The sequence below is a fragment of the Tachyglossus aculeatus genome, chromosome 8 (assembly GCF_015852505.1).
Source record: "Tachyglossus aculeatus isolate mTacAcu1 chromosome 8, mTacAcu1.pri, whole genome shotgun sequence".
Classification (NCBI taxonomy): domain Eukaryota; kingdom Metazoa; phylum Chordata; class Mammalia; order Monotremata; family Tachyglossidae; genus Tachyglossus; species Tachyglossus aculeatus.
In genome coordinates this window covers 578,855-603,490 of record NC_052073.1, presented here as the reverse complement: position 1 = coordinate 603,490, position 24,636 = coordinate 578,855, and the positions used below count along the sequence as shown (strand labels likewise).

General features: G+C 56.8%; 1 protein-coding gene across 1 annotated transcript in view; it reads right to left on the bottom strand.

Annotated features, from left to right (window-relative positions):
* FBN1 (fibrillin 1) overlaps nt 1-24,636 on the bottom strand; it is an 84,027-nt gene that overhangs the window by 39,038 nt on the left and 20,353 nt on the right. The window contains exons 8-11 of the mRNA XM_038750670.1: nt 23,609-23,707; nt 21,949-22,044; nt 21,336-21,431; nt 896-1,093 (exon numbers count right to left, since the gene is read on the bottom strand). Of these exons, the coding sequence (XP_038606598.1) occupies nt 896-1,093; nt 21,336-21,431; nt 21,949-22,044; nt 23,609-23,707 (489 nt within the window). The remainder of the gene's footprint in view (nt 1-895; nt 1,094-21,335; nt 21,432-21,948; nt 22,045-23,608; nt 23,708-24,636) is intronic.

Below are 24,636 nucleotides of genomic sequence, written 5' to 3'. Positions count from 1 at the left end.
TGGTCCGCTGTGTGACCTTGGGCAAGTCACTTCACTTCTCTGTGCCTCAGTTACCTCATCTGTAAAACAGGGACTAAGACCATAAGCCCCACGTGGGACAGGGACTCTGTCCAACTCAATTTGCTTGTATCCACCCCAGTGTTTAGTACAGTGCCCAGCACATAATAAGCGCTTAACAAATACCATAATAATAATAATAATCATTACTACTAATAATAGTAATAATTGTGGCATTTGTTAAGCACTTACTATATGCCAGGTACTGTATGTACTAAGCGCTGGGGTGAATACAAGCGTGTCAGGTTGGACACAGTCCCTGTTCTACATGGGGCTCACGGTCTTAATCTCCATTTTCCAGATGAAGTAACTGAGGCACTGAGAAGTGAAGTGATTTGCCCAAGGTCACACAGCAGACCAGTGGCAGAGCCGGAATTAGAACCCAAATCCTTCTGACTCCCAGTCCTGTCCGTGCTTTATTCACTAGCCCATGATGCTTCTCATGGCCCAGCGAGGGCTCTACCTTGACAGGTTCCTCCCCAGCCCCGCCGCCGCTCTACGTTGACAGGCCCCGCCCCCGCCTACCCCAAGGCTGTAATAATAATAATAATGATGATGACGGCATTTGTTAAGAGCTTATTATGTGTCAAGCTCTGTTGTTAGCCCTGGGTTAGATACAAGCTAATCAGGTTAGACACCGTCTCTGTCCCTCAAGGGGCTCACAGCCTTAATCCCCAGGTAATTGAGGCACAGAGAAGGAAAGTGACTTGCCCAAGGTCACATAGCAGACAAGTGGTGGAGCATTTGTCGGAGCACGCCGGCAGGCCCCGTCCCCGGCCTCCCCCTCCCCGCGTCTGTACCCCGGCAGGCCCCGCCCCCCTCCCCTCCTTGGTTGTACCTTGGCAGGCCCCAGTGCGAATGTTGGGGATGAAGCCTCGGCGGCAGGGGTTCGGCTGAGCGGGGCACATCTCGCAGGGGTGACCCCACGCCCGCCCAACAGTGGCACAGCACAGGACCTTGGTGCAGACGATGCCGCTCAGCTGTCCCTGGCACATCTGGTTGGTGACCAACGTGAAGCACGGCCCGGTCCGGTAATCTGTCAGAGAGAGAAGGGGGCGGGGGTCCCGTCAGGGCCACCCGCCCCTCTCGCTGCCCCGGGCCGCGGGAGACAGTGTCGGGGGCCAGGGGCCATCCACCGGCCACTGATTCCCCCGGTGGGGGCATCGTGTGGCAGCAAGAGGCGCTGAAGTTAGATAAAAGGGGGGACTTCAGGCCGGTCTGGGACTGGAACCCTAGGAGAAAGGAACTTCTGTGCCTATGAGACCCTGGGCTCAGGACAGAACAGAGGATAAAAACAGGCACCTAAGTGCCCGGGGGGCAGGGCAGGGGGGAGGAAGCACGGGGTGTGGAGGGAATACTTATGTACCAAAATCTTTTATGTCTGTTTCCCAAATGCTACCTATAGTACTCCGCACACACTGAGAGTTGGGTACAGTGCTCTGCAGACCCTAGGGGCTGGGTACAATGCTCTGCAGACACTAGCAGCCAGGTACAGTGCTCTACACTCGGCAGAGACTCATCATGGTTCTCAGCATGCAGCTGCTCTTGTTCTGGTCTGGGCTGGTTCTCTCGGAAGGGGATCTGGGCAACCCGTCCCCTGTGCCAATTTATGAAATCCAGAATTCTGGAAAATTGTGCTTACAACACTCAGGCCAATTTGATTCCCGTTTGCTGATTTCTCAGAGTATGCAACTCTGTTCTGGGCCTCTCGGAGAATGAAACACAAACACTTCCCCGTACAATGGTCTTTACTGAATGTACCAATTCAGTTATTCTATTAAACAACAAAACTTCCCAAAGGGCTAAGACGTGAGTCACGGAGAGCCCGCAGCTTCGTGGCACCACGGGGCCAGTGTGCAGAGAAAGCCTGGCCCTCGGAGTCCACCTGGCAACGACCCCATTGTATGGAGGCTGCAGTGTTTCTGGCAAGGGATCCTTGGGAACCCCAAACGCTGGCCCCCATTTGCCCGGCTCACAGGCAGCGGTTCCATGAGGGATCCTCTTGGGGGTCTTGTCATGCCCAAAGCCACAGCCACAGCCAAAGCTGGCCCACGGGCAGAACATGTGTGAAGGGTGCCAGCCCAGGGGAGCCCCTCCCCAACTCCACCCCGGGGCTGCCTCCATGCAGAGGCGACCCCGGGATGTGAAGACCTGACAAGTTTGTGGCAATTTTTTTTAATATGCAGGCAGCTGAACGCCCCTGGTTCAACTTCCTGGAGGAGGAAACCCAGGCAGCAGTGAGGCTGAAAGGAAAGGAGAATGGGCACAGGCCTGGGAGCTGGGGCACCCCTATCTTATTTAGTACTGGCTCTGCCCCCTCCCAGCTGGGTGACTTCATGCCAGCCCCTCACCCTCTCTGGGCCTCAATGTCTTCAGGTTTCTGGCTTGGTTATCTTGTATCTCACCATCAGAGTTTAGTACTTGGCACATAGTCACGGCCTAATGAATACCTGCCGCAATTACTATTTAATTATTACCTGCACAATGGGAAGGATTATCCCAGCCCCTCTATTTTCTTCAGGACTGCTGTGAGATAAAACAAGATCAGTGACAAGAGGCCAAGACCGAGGTCTGTGCACTGGTAAGTCCTGGAGTCTCCCTGGCTACCTGGCAAGAGACATGGGCAGAGATGGCATCAACTTGCCAGGAGACTGCCAACTGGACTGCACTCTCAGTGTTCATTTTGGATCTCCTATTCCATTCTGCCTGTCCAGGCATGAGTTGCCAGAAATTCCCATTGGCACAGCTGCCCAACTTCTCGGGTCACCCCGGGTCTGCATGCTCCCACTGAGGGGCCAGAAAAGCTCAGGAGCTTGCTAAAATCTTCCAGGAGACCAGGGGCAGGGATGGGACTGGGCTCAGGATGCTTTCCCCTCTAGACTGCAATCTTGCCGTGGGCAGGGAATGTGTCCATTCATTGTTGTATGTTACTTTCCCAAGGGCTTAATAGAGTGGTTTGCACACAGTGAAAGCTTAATAAATACGACTGAATGAATGAAAAATACGATTGCGGCCCCCAGACCGGGCGGGGCCCAGGGAGGGGAAGCCTCAGACCCTTGGCCTCCCCGGACTGTCCACTGATTGCTCCCGTGCAGATGGAGCTGAAGGATGAATTGCAGGAAATCATGTGCCTGCAGAAGGCACGCCCGTCCACAGGGGGCTGAGGCCACGGCCACCCGGGATCCCACTGTATTGGCCCTCAGGGTCTGATCCACCCTGTCCCACCTCTAAGGGACAAATTCCCAGATGCTGGAAACAACCTTGTCCGTGCCCAATTCCTGGGGAAGAGGAGCCCACGGTACCCATGGCACCTAATTCCCAGGGAAGGGGAGTCTGCAATATCCACAGCACCCAGCTCTCAGGGAAGAGGAGCCTTCGGTGCCCATGGCATCAGATTCCCAGGGAAGAGGAGCCCGTGGCACCAGATTTGTGACCAGGCTACCCAGTTCCTGAAGTTCCAGAACCACAAGACTGCACAGAAGACACAAGGATGTAATTTTCGGTGCTAGACTCTAATTACTGCGAACCCTGCTTTTGGCAAAAATTACAAACAGAGCGAGAATCAAGTGGCTGGGATTGAAAGAGTTGGGAATAGGGAGAAGACCGGAGGGAGGAAAGAGGAGGCAAGGGTGGGGGAGAGGAAGCAGGAAGAAAGAAGCAGGAGGGAGGAGGGAAGAGGAAGAAAGCAGGAGGGAGGAGACAGGAGGCAGAAGGGAGGAAGGAAAAGGGAGGATCTCGTTTTGCCCCGGGCGAGGCCGGAGGACTGACCTGCGGCCCTTAGCCAGCCGGCCCAGGGGAGAGCAGGACTGAGCCTTGGCCAAGCCCTCCCTCTTCTTCCTAACGAAAGACCAGAGAAGCAGGCATGCAGCCTTGCCCCTGGATCTCCAGGGCCGCAAGAGCCCAGCAGGCCATTGGAAGCAGTCACAGGGGGGAGGACGAGGTGGAAAATGGGGACACCACCCGCCCCCTGTGGAGGGAACACGAGGAGGGGACTGGGTGTGGCTGGCATAGCCCGTCGCCAGGATGGACCCCATCCCTGGAGGTCTGCTGTGGTCCCTTGGCCCTGGGCTGCTGGGAGACCCCTGGCCCGGCCAGGATGGGGAGGGGAGTGGAAGGGAAAGGGATGGACTCCCCAGCGAGGGCAGAGTCGGTCCCTGGACAGGCCCCCGATTGGCTGGGAGTCCAAATTGGCATTCCCTGGAGATCAGCACGAGAAAGATTTAGGATTTAGTGCCGGGGCTCACAGTTCTCAGAGGACGACCCCTCGAAGAACGTTGGCGATAGTGAGCCGCGTTGCCCAGTTCTCGGTGCGAGATAACCCGAACTTGAGAGGGGCTGGGGTCGGGCTGGCGTTTCGGCTGCCCCAGACAGTGAGGCGGAGGGGGAGAGGGAGGGGTTGGAGGGCTGCTAGGAGGTCCGTGGCAGCCCCTCCCCAAACTCCGTCCCTCTACTCCCCCTCAGTTACTCAGTTCTGCACCGATTAGCTACACTTCCTTCCCTTGGGGCCAGGTTCAAGTTCCTGGGTAGCAGCTGGACATCAAGCCACCACCTGTGGATCTACAAGAGTGGTCCCCGCTCCACTGTGAGCACCCCTTCCCAAGCAGCATGGCTTAGTGGAAACAGCACGGGCTTGGGAGTCAGAGGACATGGGTTCTAATCCTGACTCCTCCACTTGTCTGCTGTGTGACCTTGAGCAAGTCACTTAACTTCTCTGTGCCTCAGTTACTTCATCTGTAAAATGGGGATTAAGACTGAGAGACCCATGTGGGACAACCTGATTACCTTGTAACTACCCCAGTGCTTAGAACAGTGCTTGGCACAAAGTAAGTGCTTAACAAATACCAATATTATTATTATTATTATTAACAATAATAATAATAATAATAATAATAATAACTACCAGTGGCTCCGCACTCATTACGGAGGGAGAATAGATCCGATTTGGGGACAGACAGAACATGGGGTTGACAGAGAGGGAGGAGTTGAGGATGGGGCCAAGATTATGGCTGAGAGTCAGTGGGGATGGTGATGTTGTCCACAGTGAAGGAAAAGGTGGAGGAAAGGATTTGAGAAGGAGGATGAAGTTGGACAAGTTGACTTTGAGGCATAAGTGGGGTATCCACGTAGAGACGGGAAGCAGTATAGCCTACTGGAAAGAGCATGGGCCTGGGTGTCAGAGGACCTGGATTTTAATCCAGGCTCTGCCATTGTCTGCTGTGTGACCTCTAGCAAGTCGTTTAACTTCTCTGTGCTTCAGATTCCTCCTCTGTAAAATGGGGTTTTGATGTTTGCTCTCGCTCCTACTTAGACCCGTGTGGGACAGGCACTGTGTTCAACCTGATTGACTTTATATACTTGAGCACTTGGAACAGTGTTTGTCACAGAGTACCCCCTTTAAAATATAATAATGATAATAATAATACATAATAAAGACATACTGGAGGCAGGAGGAGATGTGAGATTGCAGAGGAGAGAAGTTGGGATTGGAGAGGCAGATTTTTGGAATCGTCCGTGTAGAGTTGGCAGATGAAGCTGGGGAAGCCAATGGGAGTGTACATTAAAGAAGAAAAGAGGACCCAGGACATAACCTTGAGGGACACCCCAGAGCCGGGATGCAGAGAAAGAATGGCGAAAGAGACAGAGAAGGAGCAACCGGAGGAGTAGGAGGAGAACCGGGAGAGAGCTGCCTCAGAAAAACCAAGGTTGGATAGTATCTGTAGCGTATCTGAGCAGCCAGTGAAGGGGCACCTTCATAGACCGGGGGTGGAGGTTGTTTACACCCACTGCCTCCACTTCCTCTTTTCCACCTCCCTCCTTGACCTTCCACAATCCAGTTTCCGCTCTTCTCATTCCTCAGAGACTTCTCTCTCTCCAAGGTCAACAATGATCTCCTTCTTGCCAAATCTAGCTCCAGACTCAATTCCATCATAATCCTACTTGATCTCTCACAGCCCTTGACACTCTGGACCCCTCCACGCCTTCTCCGGGTATCACAGTTGGTTTTTCAAATCTAGTTCTCTCCTGGTTCCCCTTCCGCCTCTCTCACTGCTCCTTCTCAGCCCCCTCACTTACCTCCCTCTCCAGTCCATACTTCACTCTGCTGTCAGGATCACTTGCTACAGCATCGTTCTGCACACGTCTCCCTGGCTCCTCAACATCCTCCAATAGCTGCCCATCCATCTCCGCATCAAACAGAAACTCCTGTCCATCGGCTCTAAGGCACTCAATCAGCTCTCTCCCCGCTATCCTCACTCCTCTTCCGCTACAGCCCAGCCCGCACACTTTGCTCCTCTCAGGCCAACCTACTCACTGTGCTTCTGTCTCATCCGCCTTCATTGACCTCTTGCTCACACCATCCCCTCTGCCTGGAACTCCTTCTTCCATCCAGCATCCATCAGAGCACTGCTCTCCCCATCTTCAAAATCCTTCTGAAATCACATCTCCTTCAGGAGATGCTCCGTGATTAATATCCCATCTCCGCTCCCCTTAAACTGTCATTCTGCAAATCCTAGTGGCAAGACCAAGCTTGGGAGTCAGAGGTTGTGTGTTCTAATCCTGGCTCTGCCACTTGTCTGCTCTGTGACCTTGGGCAAGCCACTTCACTTCTCTGTGCCTCAATTACCTCATCTGTAAAAATGGGGATTAAGACAATGAGCCCCACGTGGGACAACCTGATTACCTTGTATCTACCCCAATGCTTAGTACAGTACTTGGCACAATACAATTATTATTATTATTATTATAATTTCAACACTTCATTTATTCATTCATTCAATCATTTATTGAGTGCTTACTGTACGCAGAGCACTGTACTAAGCGCTTGGGAGAGTAATAATTAATAATTAATTATGGCATTTATTAAGTGCTTACTATGTACAAAGCACTATCCTAAGCGCTGGAGAGGTTACAAGGTGATTAGGTTGTCCCACGGGGGGCTCACAGTCTTAATCCCTATTTTGCATATGAGGTAACTGAGGGCCAGAGAAGTGAAGTGACTTGCCCAAAGTCATACAGCTGACAACTGGCAGAGTCGGGATTTGAACCCATGACCTCTGATCCAAAGCCCGGGCTCTTTCCACTGAGCCACGCTGCTTCTCTTATACAATATAATAATATACAACAATACAACAACAGACACATTCCTTGCCTACAATGAGCTTACAGTCATCTGCTCACCTAAGCCCTTGGATATTAATTACCACAGCCACTGCTCCTCAAAGCACATATGTATATATCCTTTACACTTAGTTGTTTCCACTATCCATTACTTATTTTAGTGTCTGTTTCCACTGGATTATAAGCTCCTTGAGAGCAGGGTCCATGTTTGCTAACTCTCTTGTCCCTACCTGAACACCTAGTCCAGTGTTCTGCACAACAGCAGGTACTCAGTACACATTCCTGAACATTTGACTTGCTGATGGGGGCACTGCAGCATGTGTGGGTTCAATTCAAGCAGCTCTGGGGGCACCTATGCATATATATACCCCGGGCTGAGGCACAGGGCCCCCCACCACCTTGGCCTGCTGGCAGCCGGGCCCAGTGTTGGCTGGAGCAGTCTCTCAGTTCGGGGTGGCCAGGCAGGGCCAACACCTGGCTATAAGGGACTGTCGCCTCAGACATGTGGTCAAACTGAGCAGGCAACACTAGGTAGTGTGCACTGCTTTGACTCTAATCCTACCCACCCCCAGCACATCCCCAAAACTCCTCACTATTGACTTCAAAGCTCTCCATCACCTTGCCCCTTCTTGCCTCACCTTCCTTTTCTCCTAGTACATCCCAGCCGACACTCTCCCCTCCTCTGGTGCTAACCTTCTCACTATGCCTCGATCTCACCTGTCCCACCATCGACACCTGGCCCACATCCTACCTCTGGCCTGGAATGACCTATCTCCTAAAATCCACCAAACAATCACTCTTCCCCCCTTCAAAGCCCTACTGAAGGCTCACCTTCTTCAGGAGGTCTTCCCAGAGTAGGCCCCCCTTTTCCTCAGATCCCCATCTCCTCTGTGTCACCTCGACTTGCTCCCTGTGCTCTACCCCCTCTCCCCGCCCCTCTCCCAGCACTTACATGTGTATATATATATATATGTATTCATCTATAATTCTATTTATTTATATTGATGCCTGTTTACTTGTTTTGATGTCTGTCTCCCCCTTCAAGACTGTTAGCCCAGGGTGGGCAGGGATTGTCTCTATTGCTGAATTGCACTTTCCAAGCACTTAGTACAGTGCTCTGCACACAGTAAGCACTCAGTAAATATGACTGACTGAATGAATGAATGAATCCCTTCCCCCTTCTGAGCCCCTCCACTTCTCCTTTCCAATCCTGTTCAGGCAGTGCTCCTCTACCACTCTAGACCTGTTCCAATGCCATCCTAACAGTGATGCTGGGTGGGATGCTGGGAGCCCTGCCTGTTTGTGGAGAACGGACCGTGGTAAGAGATGCCCGAGTGGCTGCTGACAACAGGATTCTGGGGAGCTCTCGCAGTGTGTGTGGAGAATGGACCATAGCAGGGCAGAGGCCCAAGTGGCTACTGGAGACAGGATGCTGGGGAACTCTCGCTGTGTGCGGACAATGGACCAGAACAGGACAGACACCCAAGAGGCTGATGGCAGCTGGTGAGCTGTAAAGGGGAGATCGAAGGTAAGGAGCCCGGGCAGATGCTCTGAGATGGCAGGGATACCACTAGAGGCTGAGAGTGGGAAGACAGTGGCAACCAGTGTATGAGCCTGTAACTTTAGCATGATGCTCGATTCATCTCTCTCATTCGACCCACATAGAAGCAGCGTGGCTCAGTGGAAAGAGCCCGGGCTTTGGAGTCAGAGGTCATGGGTTCAAATCCCAGCTCTGCCAACTGTCAGCTGTGTGACTTTGGGCAAGTCACTTCACTTCTCTGTGCCTCAGTTACCTCATCTGTAAAATGGGAATTAAAACTGTGAGCCCCCCGTGGGACAACCTGCTAACCTTGCAACCTCCCCAGTGATTAGAACAGTGCTTTGCATATAGTAAGTGCTTAACAAATACCATCATTATTATTATTATTATAGTCAATGTCATCAATTCGGTCGGTTCTACCTTCATAGCATGGCAAAAATCTACCCTTTCCTCTCCATCCAAATTGCTACTACACTGATCCAAGCACTTATCCTAACCTGCCTTGACTACTGCATCAGCCTCCTGGTTGACCTCCCTGCCTCCTGTCTCTCCTCACTACACTCCAAACTTCACTCTGCTGCCCAGATCATTTTTCTAAAACAAGTTCAGTCCACATCTCCCCATTTCTCAGGAACCTTCAGTGGCTGCCCATTTCCCTCCACATCAGACAGAAACTCCTTACCACAGGTTTTAAGGCACTCAATCAGCTGCCCCACTCCTACCATACCTCACGGATTTCCTACTAAAACCCAGCCCACACACTTCACTTCTCTAGCACAAACTCACTCAATGTACCCTGATCTTGTCTATCCACCGACCCCTTGCCCACATCCTCTCCCTGAGCTGGAACTCCCTCCCCCTTCATATACAACATATCACCACTATCCCCACCTTCAAAGCCCTACTAATATCACATTAGTTGAGGTCTTTCCCGATTAATGTCTCACTTTCCCTACTTGCCCTCCCTTCTACATTGCTTATGCACTTAGATCTCTAATAATAATAACAATTGCGGTATTTGTTAAGCACTATGTGTCAAGCACTGTACTAAGCACTGGGGTTGATACAAGATAATCAGGTCCCACATGGGACTCATAGTCTAAATAGGAGGGGAAACAGCAGCCAGGACAGGACAGGACAGGAATGTATCCACATTCCCGCGTTAAATCCCCATTCTGCAGATGAGGGAACTGGGGCATAGAAAAGTTAAGTGATTTACCCAGGGTCACATAACAGGCATGGCAGAGTCAGAATTAGAAACCAGGTCTTCTGACCCCCAACACTGGGCTCTTTCCACTAAGCTGCTTTTCTATTTACATATCTTGAACTCTGCCATTTCCCCTTTCTGTAATTTATTTTAATATCTGTCTTCCCCTACAGACTGTAAGCTCCTTGTGGTCTGGGAACATGTTTATCAAATCTATTTTTTTATGGTATTTGTTAAGTTGTTACTATGTACCAGGCTCTGTACTAAGTGTTGAGGTAGATACAAGATAATCAAGTTGGACACAGTCCCTCTCCTACTTAAGGCTCACAGTCTTCAATCCTCATTTTACAGATGAGATACCTGAGGCACAGAGAAGCTAAGTGACTTGCCCAAGGTTTCACATCAGACAAGTGGCAGAGTCAGGACTAGAATCCAGCCCCTCTGACTCCCAGGCCTATGTTCTTTCCACTAGGCCACACTGCTTCTACTGTATTGTATTTTTCTATTGTATTAAATACTCCCAAGCACTTAGAACAATATTTGGCACACTGTAAGGGCTCAATAAACAAATACCATTGATTGATCAGAAACTCCAGTATCCTTTTGACCCAGCCCACAGTCCTGCTGGCCGTAAATCCAGCTAGGAGGGAAGGGTTTGCCCTTGGAAAAACCCTCAGGAGTAGCCAGGGTCCCTGCAGCACGATCGTGCTGCCCCCACCCCACCCCCTGCTGGCTGGCTCACACCACTCCTGGCCTTGCCACCATGCCAGTCACCCCAGCCCTACACTGGGAAGTGCCCATCTTGGGGACAGGGTGGAGGTGAATTGCCTCATCTTCACCCTCGTTCCTCTGCCTGCCTGTACAGAGGAGGCTGGTGTGACCGACCCTGCCACAGGAGCAAAGCCTGCGAGAAATCTGTCCAGGTACAAGGGGAAGCTGGCCAGAGCCCTGCTTGATGGTGACTTGAGCCGATCCCACAAGGGGCTCGGGTGCCTCGCTGCTCCCCAGGACCGCATCGGCAGGGTTTGTGGGCCCTGAGCAAGTGCCAAGAAGGTGCCCAAGGTACAGAGGACAGCACAGGGGCCCCAACTCAGCTCCCTGAGCCACTCTTGGGGCCCGAGATCATGGTTGGGATCTGCCAACATACTCACACAGTCTGGAAGCTTTTCCCGAGGAAGGTCCTGGAGGGGCCCCGGGGAGGGTTATGGCGAGGAGGTCCCGGGAGGGGCAGATCCTCCCTTCGCGTATCCAGGCCCCAGATCTCCCCTTGGGCTTCATGCTCCTCTTGGACAAACCCTGCCCCATGGCAAGAGGTGCCTGGGTCCCTTGGGATGGGTGTGACTTAGGGCCTAGAGAACTGGGGCATCTGGTCTGCTGGCTGCTAGTATCTAGCCAGCTACTAGCTGGAAGCATCTACACTGCCTGTGGCTGGAAGCATCTACGCTACCATTAGCTGTAAGTGTCAACAGGTCCACTTCCTGGAAGGGATTGCACTTCTACTAGCTTCAAGCATCTACACTGCCACAAAATGGAAAGGTCTACAGCATCTACAGTGCTGCTAGCGGGAAGCATCTAAACTGCCACTAACTGGAGGGGTCTGCAGTAGGAGCTGGAAGGGTCTACACTGTCTTTAGCCATAAGCATCTACTAGCAGCCACTAGCAGCTGGAAAGGTGCACACTCCCAAACTCCAGTACCTCCGCCTGGTAGAAACAGACTCGGGTCCTTGAGCCTGCGTTAAGGTGGCCGGCCAGGTGTCCCGACCTGTCAATCGGGACCCGGCGGGGGGAGGGGGGGGGTAACTACAGGCTCCACCCAGGCCTCTGCCCCCCCACCGCCCCCCGGCTTCCCCGACCCCCTAACTCCCCCACGGCTGGGAATAAGGCTCCCCCAGGGGCACATTCCTGCCGGAGACTCAGGCGGAATCAATCAGGCAACTAACGAGCTTTCCAAGCCAGCAGGGCCCTGGCCGGCACAACCCAGTTCACCCCTACCAGCCAAGTCACCTCTGACGTGCATCGGTCACCTCTCCTGTCCCGCAGCGAGACTTCAGGAGCTGAACCCCATAAGGCCTAAAATGCTCCCCCACACTATTGTGGCCAGCGGGGTGCTCAAGGAAGGACCCCGGCTGCTGGAGAAAGGGCTGGAGGAAGGGGGCAAGGGCTTTCCTGGCTGGGTCTCGCCAGGCCCCAGGGCCATGTCCTCATCTATTTTTGGTTCCATCAGACTGTCAGCTCCTCGGGGCCGTCTTCACCGTAGCACAGCGCTCTGCACACAGTGGGAGCCTGACAGCACTCTATACACAATGAGCATCTGAATTCTAGTGCTCTGCACATAGTGGGCAACAAGCACAGCACTAGGCACCCAGTGGGTGCCCAGTATAGCATTTGGCACCCAGTGGGTGCCCAGCAGAGTACTTTGTACAAGTGAACACCTGGCACAGTGCTCTACACAGTGGATGCTTGACATAGTGTGCTACACATAGTGAGTGCCAGGCACAGCACTCTGAACATAGTGGAAGCCTAGCACAATGCTCTGAACACAGTGGGAGCCTGACATAATGCTCTGCACACAGTGGGTGCCCACTACGGTGTCTGCTCCCAGTGGGAGCCCGGCACAGTGCTCTATACACAATGGGAACCTGGCATAATGCTCTGGGAACCTGGCACGACGCTATGCCCGCAAGTGAGACTGTCAACACTGGTAACAGTGATGTCTGTGGAAACAGGGTCTCTCCATGCCCCAGCGGTTCCTGGCCATCCACAGGGAAGCCTGGCATCCCAGCGCCAGCAGGAAGCTGACCCACCACTCCCTGCTGATGAGCGAGCTGGGTGAGGCTGTCAGAATCCGCTTGGGATCCTGGCCCTGACCCCCAGTCCTCAGCACAGCCCAGTTCCAGGAGTCTGAAAGTGTCCTCAAGACCCCACACCAAGGTGACTTGGACATGCCATCTCTAACCAGTCCCAAACCCTTTCCCAAGTCCCACCCCCTCCCTGCTCCCCAGCCCCCACCCCGACATCCACAGGTACTCACACAAACACAGCCACACACTAATCCACTGATACACATTAACCCAGGCACCCACCGACAGGCACACATTGCACATAATAAACGCTCAATAAATAGGATTCATAATTAATAATAATTCAACCCCGCCCGCCCCCGCTCCTCCCACGGACACTTGTGTAGACATCCACTAACACTAACCTCCGGACCACAGAGCCCTTTCCCCCATCCGCCCCGACACAGACAAACATCTACTAACAGTGACCCACAAGCCCTCTGACCCCCGCCGTGCGCGCACATACGCGCATACAGACATCTCCTAATAGAGACCTCCAGATCCTCAGACCACCCCCTCGCACACACACATACCCACTCACACTAACACAGGCATCTAATACTGACCTCCACAACCCCTCTCTCTTTCTCACGCGCGCACACACACCCACACAATCAATCAATCAATCAATCGTATTTATTGAGTGCTTACTGTGTACAGAGCACTTTACTAAGCGCTTGGGAAGTACAAGTTGGCAATGTGTAGAGACGGTCCCTACCCACCAGTGGGCTCACGCACACATACACACACACACACACGCACACATATCCAGGCCCCCCCTCAGGTCGCCCCTGAGTCTCCGTGGTTTCTCCCGGAGAACAATGACCCCAGAAACTGTTCGTGACGTCAGGGCTTCCCGCTCCGCCGCTGAGGTCGGCCTCCGGTCTGCGATTAGAGCGGAACCAGCGGCTGAACGGTCTGGTTTCCTCGCAGTGCCCCTCGCCTGGCCGCGGCCCGCCCAGAGCTCCCCGGGCTCCGCCGTCGCCCACAAGTGCGCTCCGCTCCGGGGAACCGGGATCTAGGCACCCGCCACAAAGAGCTCCGGGGCGCCGGGCCGGGGGCCATCGGAACCGCCTACTGAGCCCTCAGCTGGGCCACGGGCCTGCCGCGGGCCTGCTGCGGGCAAACGCGCCGCCAAGTGCATCTTAGCCCGGCGCTCCGAGGTGGGGAGAGGGGGATCCCTGAGCGCTCCGGGAATGGCTGCGCGCTCTGGGGCTTCCAGCGCTCCCTGGGGGAAGGGGGGTCCCTGCAGACCCCCCGATGGCCACCGTCATCTCCCGGAGTCCCTGCGCGGGGCCGCCCGCACCGTGCACGCCCCCCATCCCCACCCCCCGCGCAGCGCGAGGGTTCCCTCCCCCGCCCACCGGCACCGGCTCCGCGCGCCCGCGCAGCGCTCAGAACAGCTGCTTCTGGGAGTCTCCAAGTATTTGATTCAAGTTTTGGTCCTGAACCAACAACTTTATCTAATGCATACTTCGCGTTTGAGTCTTTGTTGAATCAGAGTTTAAGAGAGCAGCTGAATATTTTAAACTCTTGGGGAGGCGCACACCGTCAAACCATCAATTTCTCCCCGACAGATTCGGCATTCCTGGGCGCTGCGCATTCGTTCAGTCATTAGTCACCGGGTCGGGGCGGGCGCGGCCCCCCGCCCTGTGGACCGGAGGGACGGGGCCGGGCCGGGAGGCGGGGGGTAGCGGGGTGGGGGTGGGGGGTTTACCGAAGAAACTGCAAGGGCTCTGCCGGATTTACCCCGCCCTGCTCTGAGCCCCGCCGCGCAGGCCCGGGGCTTCCACTCGAGCACGGGGCTGGCCCGGACACAACACGATGGGATCGGGAAGACCCACCGCTTTGCCTCGAATTGGGACAAGCCGGGCAACTGCAGGCCAACCTCGGTCACTTTCTCTACGGCACCTTTTCTCAATGCCTTCTTTAGGTCAAACTCGACGACTCCCCACTCCTCTACAAACTCCAGTGGTTGCCCATCCACCTCCGCATCAAACAGAATCCTCTCACCATTGATCTGAAGGCATTCGATCAGTTTGCTTCCTCCTACGTTCCCTCAGGGATTTCCTACTACAGCCCAGCCTGCACATTTTTCTCCTCTAACGCCAACCTACTCACTGTACCTCGATCTCGTCTAACTCGCCACCGACCCCTCGCCCACAACCTGCCTCTGCCCTGGAACTCCCTTCCTTTTCATGTCCGACAGGCCACCAGTCTCGCCATCTTCAAAGCCTTATTAAAACCGCACTTCCTCCAATAGGTCTTCCCCGACTAAGCCCTCATCTCCTTTACTCTCTCGCCCTGCTGCATCACTTCTGCACTTCTGTGATGTGGGCTGAGCACTGTACTATGCACCTGCTGTATGCTGGCGGCTGCTATGTGAAGAACCCTGTGCTGGGAGTCTCCTGTGCTAGACTGGGCGCCTGCTGGGTGGAGAGGGCAGTGCTGGCCGTCTACTGAGTGCAGAGTGCTGGATTGGGGGCGGTTGACATAGTCCAACAGGAAGCTCCCAGAGCCAGCCGGGTGATGACAGATTGGGCCCTTTTTCCCAGGCTCCAGTGGACGGTCCGCTTCCTGGGGATCGGGATTCCCTTCCCAAAAGTGTCCCGAGTCCCTCTCCCCGCCCCCACGAGCTGTGCGACTCTTTGGCGTGATTCTGAATTACGGGACCCCGGCCTGCAGGCCCTGCACCCTCTCTGTGGCCGCCGGGCTCGGGGCTGAGGGCCCGGAGAGGCCGTTCACTCAGTTCCAGGGGATGGGGGGAAGCGCTCCAGGGTCCTTCGAATCTGAATCCGGTACTAAGACGGGGTCACTGACCAGTACACACAGCTTGGAGCCGAGCGTGGGGGCGAGGATGGGGCCTGAGGGCCGGGGGGTGGGGGGGAGGGGCACCCAGGTTAGGATGAGTGCAAGGATGGGGGCCGAGGGACGGGGGGTGGAGGGAGGGCGAAGGCGGGGATGGGGGCGGATGATGGGAGCTGAAGGTCAGGGAGCGGGGGTGAGAGCGCCGGGGGCAGGGTGGGTGCAAGGAGTGGGGGTCGAGGGCCGAAGGCGGGGTGGGGCCGGGGATGGGAGATGAGAGTCGGGGGTGAGGGTCGGGGGGGCCGAAGAGAGTGACACAAGGGACGCAGGCGGGGCAGGGCCCTCCAGATCATCCATCCTGCAAGGGGGAGGGGGCCAAAAGATCCAGCTCACCCCTCCCTTCTCTCTCTCGAGCTCAGGGGACCACCCACCCCGAGATCAGACGTCTCAGCGTACGTGTAGCCTGACGTCATTCCCATGGGGGGTTGGCGGGGGGGAAGTGGTGTAAGCATGTCAAGGCCTTGAGGGCAGGGAACAACGTGTCACGTGGTTATTCTGTACTCCTCAAGCGCCTAGCACAGTGCCCCACCCCAGTGGCGCTAAATAAACGCTCCGATCCCTGATGTGCAGCCTGGAACAAGAGCGAGGCCAGAGGGGTTTAGGCAGGTTAGTGGACAAGTGCCCATACAGCGTCAATGGGGGGACAGTCAGGGCTCAAGGGGAGAATCAGGGTTCGGAGGAGAATCAGGGCGTGGGGGAACAGTCAGATTTTGGGGGAGGGACAGTCAGAACTCGAGGGGAGAGTCAAGGTTTGAGGGGACAGTCAGAACTCGGGGAGGTAGTCTGAGCTCAGGGAGACAGTCTGAACTCAGGGAGGCAGGCAGTCAGGTCTCGAAGGGAGAGTCAGGACTCGCGGGGAGATTCAGAGCTCGACAGGGAAAGTCAAGGTTTGTGGGGAGAGTCAGGGCTCGGGCCCAGAAACCGGACCAAAGTGGCTTGGGAGACAAGAGCTCCCAAGGTGAGAGAAGCCAGAGGAGGCCAGACTCTCCCCCCAGTCCCAGCCCCAGCCCCATGTTGGAGCCGACTCAGGACGAAACTCCCCAGTTACAGCCACCTCTGTGGAGCCCCAATATCTCGCATCACCCCCTCTCTCGCACAGTCCTCCGGGAAGTCAAAAGTGTTAATGGACCTCGCAGTGCCCACTTTACAGTTGCACCGAGGTCGTTTGAGATGAAATGGGTTTGCCCCACAGATTAGGCCGGTTCGGGGGAAAGTCCCAGGCAGAGCCCAAATTTAGGACCTTGCTCACAGACAGCCAGGCCCGGGCTGTGGGGAGTGGGCAGGGCCAGAGCTTTGAGGTTGGGGTTGCTGGGACTGAGGGGGGTGTGGGTGGGTATCTGGGGGCTTGGTGTGAGGGAAGCGGGGCTGGGCTGGGCTGGGACTGTGGGGTCAGGGAGCTGAGGGGTATGGGGGAAGGTTGGGTTTGAGGGGCATAGAGGAGGGCTGGGGCTGAGCTGAAGGGTATGGGGGAAGGTTGGGTTTGAGGGGTGTAGGGGAGGGCTGGGACTGGACAGTGTGGGGTCAGAGGGCTAGGCCTGAGGATGTGGAGGAAAGTTGGGTCTGAACTGTGGGGTCGTGGAGCTGAGGGGTATAGGGGAAGGCTGGGTCTGAGTGGGGTGGAGGAGGGCTGGGCGTGGACTGTGGGATTGGGGGATTGGATCTGAGGGGTGTGGGGGAGGCCTGGGTCTGGACTATGGGGTCAAGAGGCTGGATATGAGAGGTGCGGAGGTGGGCTGTGCCGGGACTGTTGGGTCAGAGAGCTGAGAGCTGGGTCTGAGGGCTGGGCCTGGACTGCGGGGTCAGACTGGGCTTGCACTATGCTGTTGGGGGGCTGGGGGCTACATCCGAGGGGCACGGGGGCGGATTGGGCTGGGACTACGGTGTCGGGGGACCAAGGGATCAATCTGAGAGAGGTGAGGGGATGGGCTGGGCGGGGACTGGGGTCGGGGGGTTGTGGGTTTAGTATGAGGGGTGCGGGGGTGGGTTAGGCTGGGGCTGTGGGGCCGGGGGACAGTGTCTGGGGAGTGCGGGGGGCGGGCCGGCCGGGAACTGCAGAGTAGGAGTGGCCGGGACCTAGGTGAGGGGTGGGGGAGGGGGGAAGCTGGTCTGCGGGGGCGGGGAGGGGATACCTGAGGCATGAGGGCAGGGTCAAGGGTGACCTTCCATCCCCGGCCCCAGCTGGCCGCCCCGGCCCCAGCTGGCCGGCCCAGTGCTGTGACGGGTCTGGCTGCCCGGCACTGAGCCGACAGCTCGACAGCTCGTGTGTGGGGAGACTGGGCCGGAATTGGGCGGCAGCCGGGGAGGAGGGGAGGGGGAGGGGGCTGCGGGGAGGGAGGAGGGAGGAGGGGGCCTGGGGAAAGGGCGGGGGGCCGGAGCCTGCAGCCAGGGCTGGAGGAGGACGGATGAGCTGGGGAAACACTCGCTTGGGCCCCTTGGGCGGCTGCCTAGGCAGGCGGAGAAAGAGTTTTCGTTCCCACCCTGCCTGGAGACTTCTCAACCTCACATCTTCCTTCAATTTGCTTTCTGCTCCCCCGGCCCCGCCCTGCCCAACTCTCTCCACCCTTCCCTTTCCTTCTCCCTCTCTGCCTCAAACCCATTCCCCTAGCACCAATACACACACACACACACACACACACACACACACACACACACACACACACACACACACACACTCTTCCACTCCCGTCCTCCCCCCCGTCCCCAGAGGTCCCTTCAGCCATTCTACCATCGGACCAGCTCCGCCAGAGCCAACAATGGAGGGTCGCCCTGGGGGCTCCCGCCGCCCCCTGATGCTGCCGGGGTGGGGCCGGGGGCCGGGCCGTGTCCCGCCCTCCCTAATCCGCTGTGCGAGGTGGGGGGCATGTGTGGGATCCCGCAGACAAAGGGGCAGTCCTGGGATGCACGGTTCCTGGCCTGGGGAGTCACCCTTCACCAACTTCAAGGGAGCCTTGTCCGAAGCTCCAGGGTGCACCAGCTCAGTCAGCTGACATTGGGTCTGTGCCCTGGGCGTCCAGTGCAGCCCCCTGCACGTCATAAATGTCCCGTACAGCTCTCTGTGCATAGTGGACACCCAGTTCAGTGGTCTGCACACAGTAGGCGCTCAGTGCAGTGCTCTGCACCCAGCAGGCCCCAGGCCCTCCTGGTAGGGGCATTTGGGGCTTCTCCCGACCCCAGCCCTCTCCTCCCCTCTAGCTTGCTGCTCCCCTTCTGCACCGAAGCCTCAGGAAAATGCCAGGCCCAGGTGGGCGGACAGCGGGAAGAACCCGAGGCCATCAGCACCCCCTGCCGCTGCTGTCATTGGGCGGGTCCTGGGCCAATAAGGAGGCGGCATGAAGTAACAGTCTCAAAGCCAAATTGCCCCCCTGTCTGGCCTCAACCAACCTCCCTTTCTTCAACCGCATCTGCTTCCCGCGGGGGCTCCGCTCCGCTCTGCTCTGCTCTGCTCTGCTCAGCTGGGGGACACGGCCTCCAGGAGCGGGAGGATGGGGCGGGGGGGCCGGGGGAGACCTACGATCCCTGGGCCGGACACACTGTCCTGACGGGGGAATGTCAGAGCCTGTTCGCCAAATGCATTTTTTACTGAGTGCCTACTGTGCGCAGGGCATTCTGTCGAACCTCGGGAGGATCCAGTGGAATCAGCAGATTCGCCCCCTGCCTTGAGAGAGCTATTGGCTAGGCAGCCGCCCTGGGCCGTGCTGAGCCTACAACTCCTAGTGGGCATGAGGGGATGTGAGTGGGCGGGGGGTGGGGACGACACAGGGCAACAAGACGGGGCGCGGGAGGGCACGGGAGGCTGCGGGTAAATCCGGAGGGACACAGGTAGGGGCGGGGCAGCTGTGGACATGGACAGGAGATGTGCGGACATGGGCGGGCCGGCGTTAACCCTCGCTGGACGCGACCCCTGCAACCTGAATCGAAGCGGACCAGACCCGCCCACGTCCAACTGTGACAAAAGCCTCCCGCGGCTCCCAAGAAAAGCCAAGATGCTCGAACTCCAGAACTAGTCAGTCTCTGAAAAGGAGACGATTCCCGCTGCCCGGGCGGCGTGATTTACGGATGGTCGAACTGTCGCTCCTTACAGGCCTCAGAGCCCTGGAGGGGGGGAGCACCACCCCCACTCCCCTCCGGCGGCGCCCCCTTCCCCGTCCCCCTTTTCCCCAACAACAGCCACGTTAGCAGGACTTGCTACACGACAAGCAGACAGTTACACAACCCCAGAAACGAAATGTCTGTGTCAACACTCGGGTTTTTGGAAGGCTGCTGGGAAATCAAGTTTATCCAACGCCTGCCAGCTCCCAGCTGCTGCAACGCTCCTCTGAATGCAGCGGAGCCTGGCCCCTCCCTCCAGCACGCAGGGCTGCGCTTTCCGTGCGGCCGCGGGGAGGGCCATCGGGGCGGCCACCCGAGGAGGGGACAGCGGGGGCGGGGCCGCCAGGAGGGGCAGTGGGGGTGGGGCCGAGAGGCCGCGGGGCGGGGTGGGAAGCCCAGTTTCTGGTGGGGAGTTTCTTCGGCAAGAAAAGATTCTGATTCGGGGTCCCGCCCCTCCCACGGAGGGCAGCCGTTGCAGGGCCCTGGACCCTGGCCACACGCAGTTTAACTTTGCTTCAAGGTTCCCGGTGCCAACACGGGTCAGGTCCGATACCCGGGACTGTGCTTTGCACATAATAGGCACGAAGCACAGCACTCCATGCAGAGCAGGCGCTCAGTACAGCGCTATTCCCAGAGTAAGTATCCAGTACGGTGCTTTGGCACAATAGACCTCCAGTATAGTGCCTGAACACAGCAGGCACCCAGTACAGTTCTCCGCACTCAGTGGGTGCCCAGTACAGCCCTCCGGACACAGTAGGTACCGAGTAGCACGCCCTACACCCGTAAGGTGTCCAGTACAGTGACGAGACATTCAAGAACTGCTGTGTACTGACAACTGTTTTCCTCAGGCATTTGGACAAGAAGTTCACGATTATGACTCAGTTTGCAGATTCGGCACAGAGCTTGGGCTGGCAATAAGTTATGGACCAGCCTATACCCAGGAATCCCTACACACAAAACAAGGACTGTCATCAGCACCACATGGCTGATTCATGACACTGGATTCCGCTACCAAGGCAGAACACTATCAAACAGCGCAAGGACACGCAAAGAAGTAGAAAACAGGACCAAGAAGGCTGGTGCACCTGTTGTTAGCTGAACAGACTGTAGACTAAATGGTAGACTCTAGGCTGCAAGCTCGTTGTGGGCAGGCCACGTGTCTGCTAACTCTGTTGTACTGTACTCTCCCAAGCGCTTAGTACAGTGCTCTGCACACAGTAAGCACTCAATAAATACCATTGATGATGAGGTTGAGGATGATGATGACAGCCAGCCATAGACATGGGGGCAACAAGGCATCAGGCTCTGTGCCGAGTTGCAGCTCTACACAGCTGTGGGGGTGTCTGCCCCCTAGTTCCTAGAGTAGCCTCCCAGCGCCCCCTACAGCCCCCTCAGCACCACATCCCCAACCCCGAGGTGGCGGGCACAGCGGCTCACCAGCACCTCGGCTCCCACACTTGCAGCCGCGCAGGGTCACTGGGCAGTGACCACAGGAGAGCCAAGCACCTGCTTCATGAACTGAGATGGAGCACAATCAAGCTGGGAGGCAGGGCAGATGGTTCACAGCCCCAGCGATGCCCAAGATCCAACTGGGCAGGGGGCAGATCCGCGGGCACTCACCTCGCTCACACTGGGGGCCGGTGAAGCCGTACGTGCAGGCGCAGCGGTTCGGGGCCACACACCTCCCACCGTTCAGACAGCCGCTTTCACACACCGCTGCAGGGGACAGTGAGCAGTCAGGGAGCAGGCAGAGCCCGGGACTCCCCCGGGACCCCCTGGGGACCCCGGGACCCCAGGAGGAGTGAAGCAAATTGGGTCCCCGGGGGGCTCTGGTATTCCTAGGAGTCTTTGGTCTTGGTCTTCGCTGACCATGCCCAGGGTCAGGTGCAGGGTGGAGGGGCACATTTGTGGGGGCAATGGTTGCAGGGTCAACAGTTGTCGGGGCAGGACTGGGCAGCATGATCGGGGGGGTCAAGGAGGCAAGGTTTGGAATGGGGGTTAGGATAGAGGCAGGATCGGGGGTGAGTTTCAGGTGTCATGGTAAGGAGGGGGGTCAGGGTGAGAGGCTGGGATTGGAAGGCAGGGTTGAGAAGGCACAGTCTGGGGGTGAGGGGAGACCCCTTGAGAAGGTGCCCCGACTCAGGGCTCCCAAGCCAGCCATGCACAACCAGTGCAAGGGGGCAGAGAAGTCTGGGCCTGGTAACTCAGCCCAGTGGGGGCGGGGGCTCCTTACGTTGTCCACAGTGAGGTCCCGTGTAGCCCTTCTGGCACAAGCAGTGGTCGTTGCTGCAGCTGCCGCCGTTCATGCACCGCACGTTGCAGTGCTGGACTGAAAGGGGACAAAAGAAAGAGCAGCTTCGGTCACCACGCTCACTGGTGCTGGTGGGGAGGGGTCCGCTAGTCGGGGGTCCCGGGATCGGGGAGTTGCGAGGACCAAGCGTCAGTTGGGCTAGGCACCGGGGTGGACTTGGTCCACGTGCTGATCCTTGGCTGGGACCCCAGGGAGTTTATGGGGTCGAGCAGGGCACATCAGCCCCTGGCAGCTCTGGGGGGAGGTCTCAGCAAGAGAACGAGAAGGGAGCTGCCCAAGGATCTCCAGGGATGGGGAACCCGACGACAACTGGTCCCTGGGAGCTGTGGTAGCCCACCTGTCTGGCCACCTGAGGTGGATCCTGCTAGGAGTCCCTGCACTGGGAAGAGCAAAGTTTGCCAGCCAGGGCCGGCCACTAGGGAGACCCCCTTCTCCCCAACCCTGCACAGGTGCCTACTACTGTGCTCTGCTCACAACAAGTGCCTAGTGCAGTGCTCTCATCATCATCATCCTCATCGTCAATGGTATAATATTGAATGCATACTGTGTACAGAGCACAGTACTAAGCTCTTGGGAGAGTACAGTACAACAGAGCTGGTTGCCACCTTCCCTGCCCACAATGAGTTTACAGTCTAGAGTCTGTAGGTGAGGGGCACAAAGCTCTGCACACAGTTCATCACTTCATCACTCTGCTCAGAGTACGTGCCTGGTCCAGGGTACTGCTCTCAGAGGGCACCTGGTAGAGCACTCTGTTCACAGTAGGGGCCCAGGACGTACTGAGAATGATGAAAGCATAAATCAGGGGTTTCCCAGCTCCAGAAAATGGTTAAAATGTTCAGCACTCTCAGGCCACAGAAGTTGTATTCCATTTCCCCTGCCTCAAGTGACTATGCCCTCGGAGGCGGTGCCAGGGTGCAGACTGGGGCTGGGGGAGGGGCAGGCCCTATCCTGAGTCGCAGCTGCAGCCACAGCCTCCGAGTTCCTGTCGATTGTGAAGTTCCCCTCAGCTCTCCCCTCAGCTCTCCCGAACAGAAGAACGGGGGAGCCAGGAAATGAGCTCACCGGCCAGCGGGTCCGGGGCTTGGATCCCACACTGATTTCAGTGAGCCCAGCCCCTCCCAGACCAGAGAAAATCCCCACCAGGCAGCAGCACCCACAGGCTGCGGGAGGGAAGGGAAACCTGACTTGCTGCAGCGGCTGCCCCGGGGCATAGCTGGGCCCACATCCCACCAAAGCTGACCGATGGCCAGCTACTCACTGCTCTCCCTGTTGCCCTCCAGTGACCCAGCACGGACCATCTGACACTCTTGACTCTCCCTTAGTGACCCAGCATGGGCCATCCAACACCCCTGACTCTCCCCTCTCTGACTCTCCCCCAGCACGGACCATCCAAATCCCCTGACTTTGCCTTCTCCATCCCTGACTCGCTCCCACAGTGACCTTCCTCAGACCCCCGGGCTCGATCCCCTGACCTGCCGCCCCGACTCCACTGTGGAGAAGGTCAACTGGGCTGGGCTGGGTGGGGTTGGGGAGTGATGTGCACTCTGCAGGGAGGGGGTGGGTGTGCAGGAACTGGACTTACTGGATCTTGAGCCGCAGGACGGTGATATCTGCCCAGTCGGGCAGGTGCACATGTTTGGCCGGGAGCAAAATCCATCCCCACAGGAATGCCGACAGATAGCTGAAATGACAGGAACCAGGCTGTGCTGACCACTCTACTTTCAGCCTTGTCTCTGCCTCTCCAGCTACTAGTTGGGCTCTGTTACTCCCCTGAGGTCCCACAGGGGCAATCTCCCTCCTCAGAGAACCTAGAGTTCTCAACCTGGACCGGGCACCTCAGGGCACCAGAGGTCACTGGACTGGACTGTCCAGGTTGCCAGAGGTGACCATGCTGGACTGTTCAGGGCACCAGAGGTCACCAGGATTTAGCCGGGTAGCCCATGAGGTTCCAGCTTTGCATACCCCAAGGTGCTCGTCCATCAGTAAGGTCACTGTGACCCCCTCTCTGGGCCAAATGGGGTCACTAGCCTGCACCCTAGGAGGAGCTGGACAGCCCACAGGGTCTCCCACCCAAATTCTCGGGGGTTCCCACCAGGCAGGACTGCCTGCAAGAAAGCTGTGGCTGAAAACCTTTCTCGTGTGGGCCCCCTCTGACCCAAGTGGCCCTGGACCCAACCACCCTGATCATAATGTCCACTGGGAGGATGCTGCATGGTCAGGGGTGTTGCCAGACCCTGAACCGTTAGTTGGCTCTGACTGTGGGACCAATCATTTCGGGCTTCTCCCCACCCAGGTTGGCCCCTGCCTTCCTTCCCCTGAGGCCACTGAGGGACCAGGTGCAGAGTCCAGCCCGGTTGAGGGCAGTGAGGCCATATAGATTATTCAGCCCCCTCAGGCAGCAACTGCCAATTACCCTGATTCCTGGACCAATCAGGAATATCACTAGGAATATGCTTCCCCAACGAACAGCTCTGAACCAGAAACCAGATGGGGCTTGCTTTCAGAAGTAGGACTAGGGTTTGGAGATTGTTTGGTGGAGATTTGAGGGGAAACATGGGATTGAGGGGGAGTTTGGGGCAGGGTTTGGGGGTTAGGAGGAGTATTTGGGGG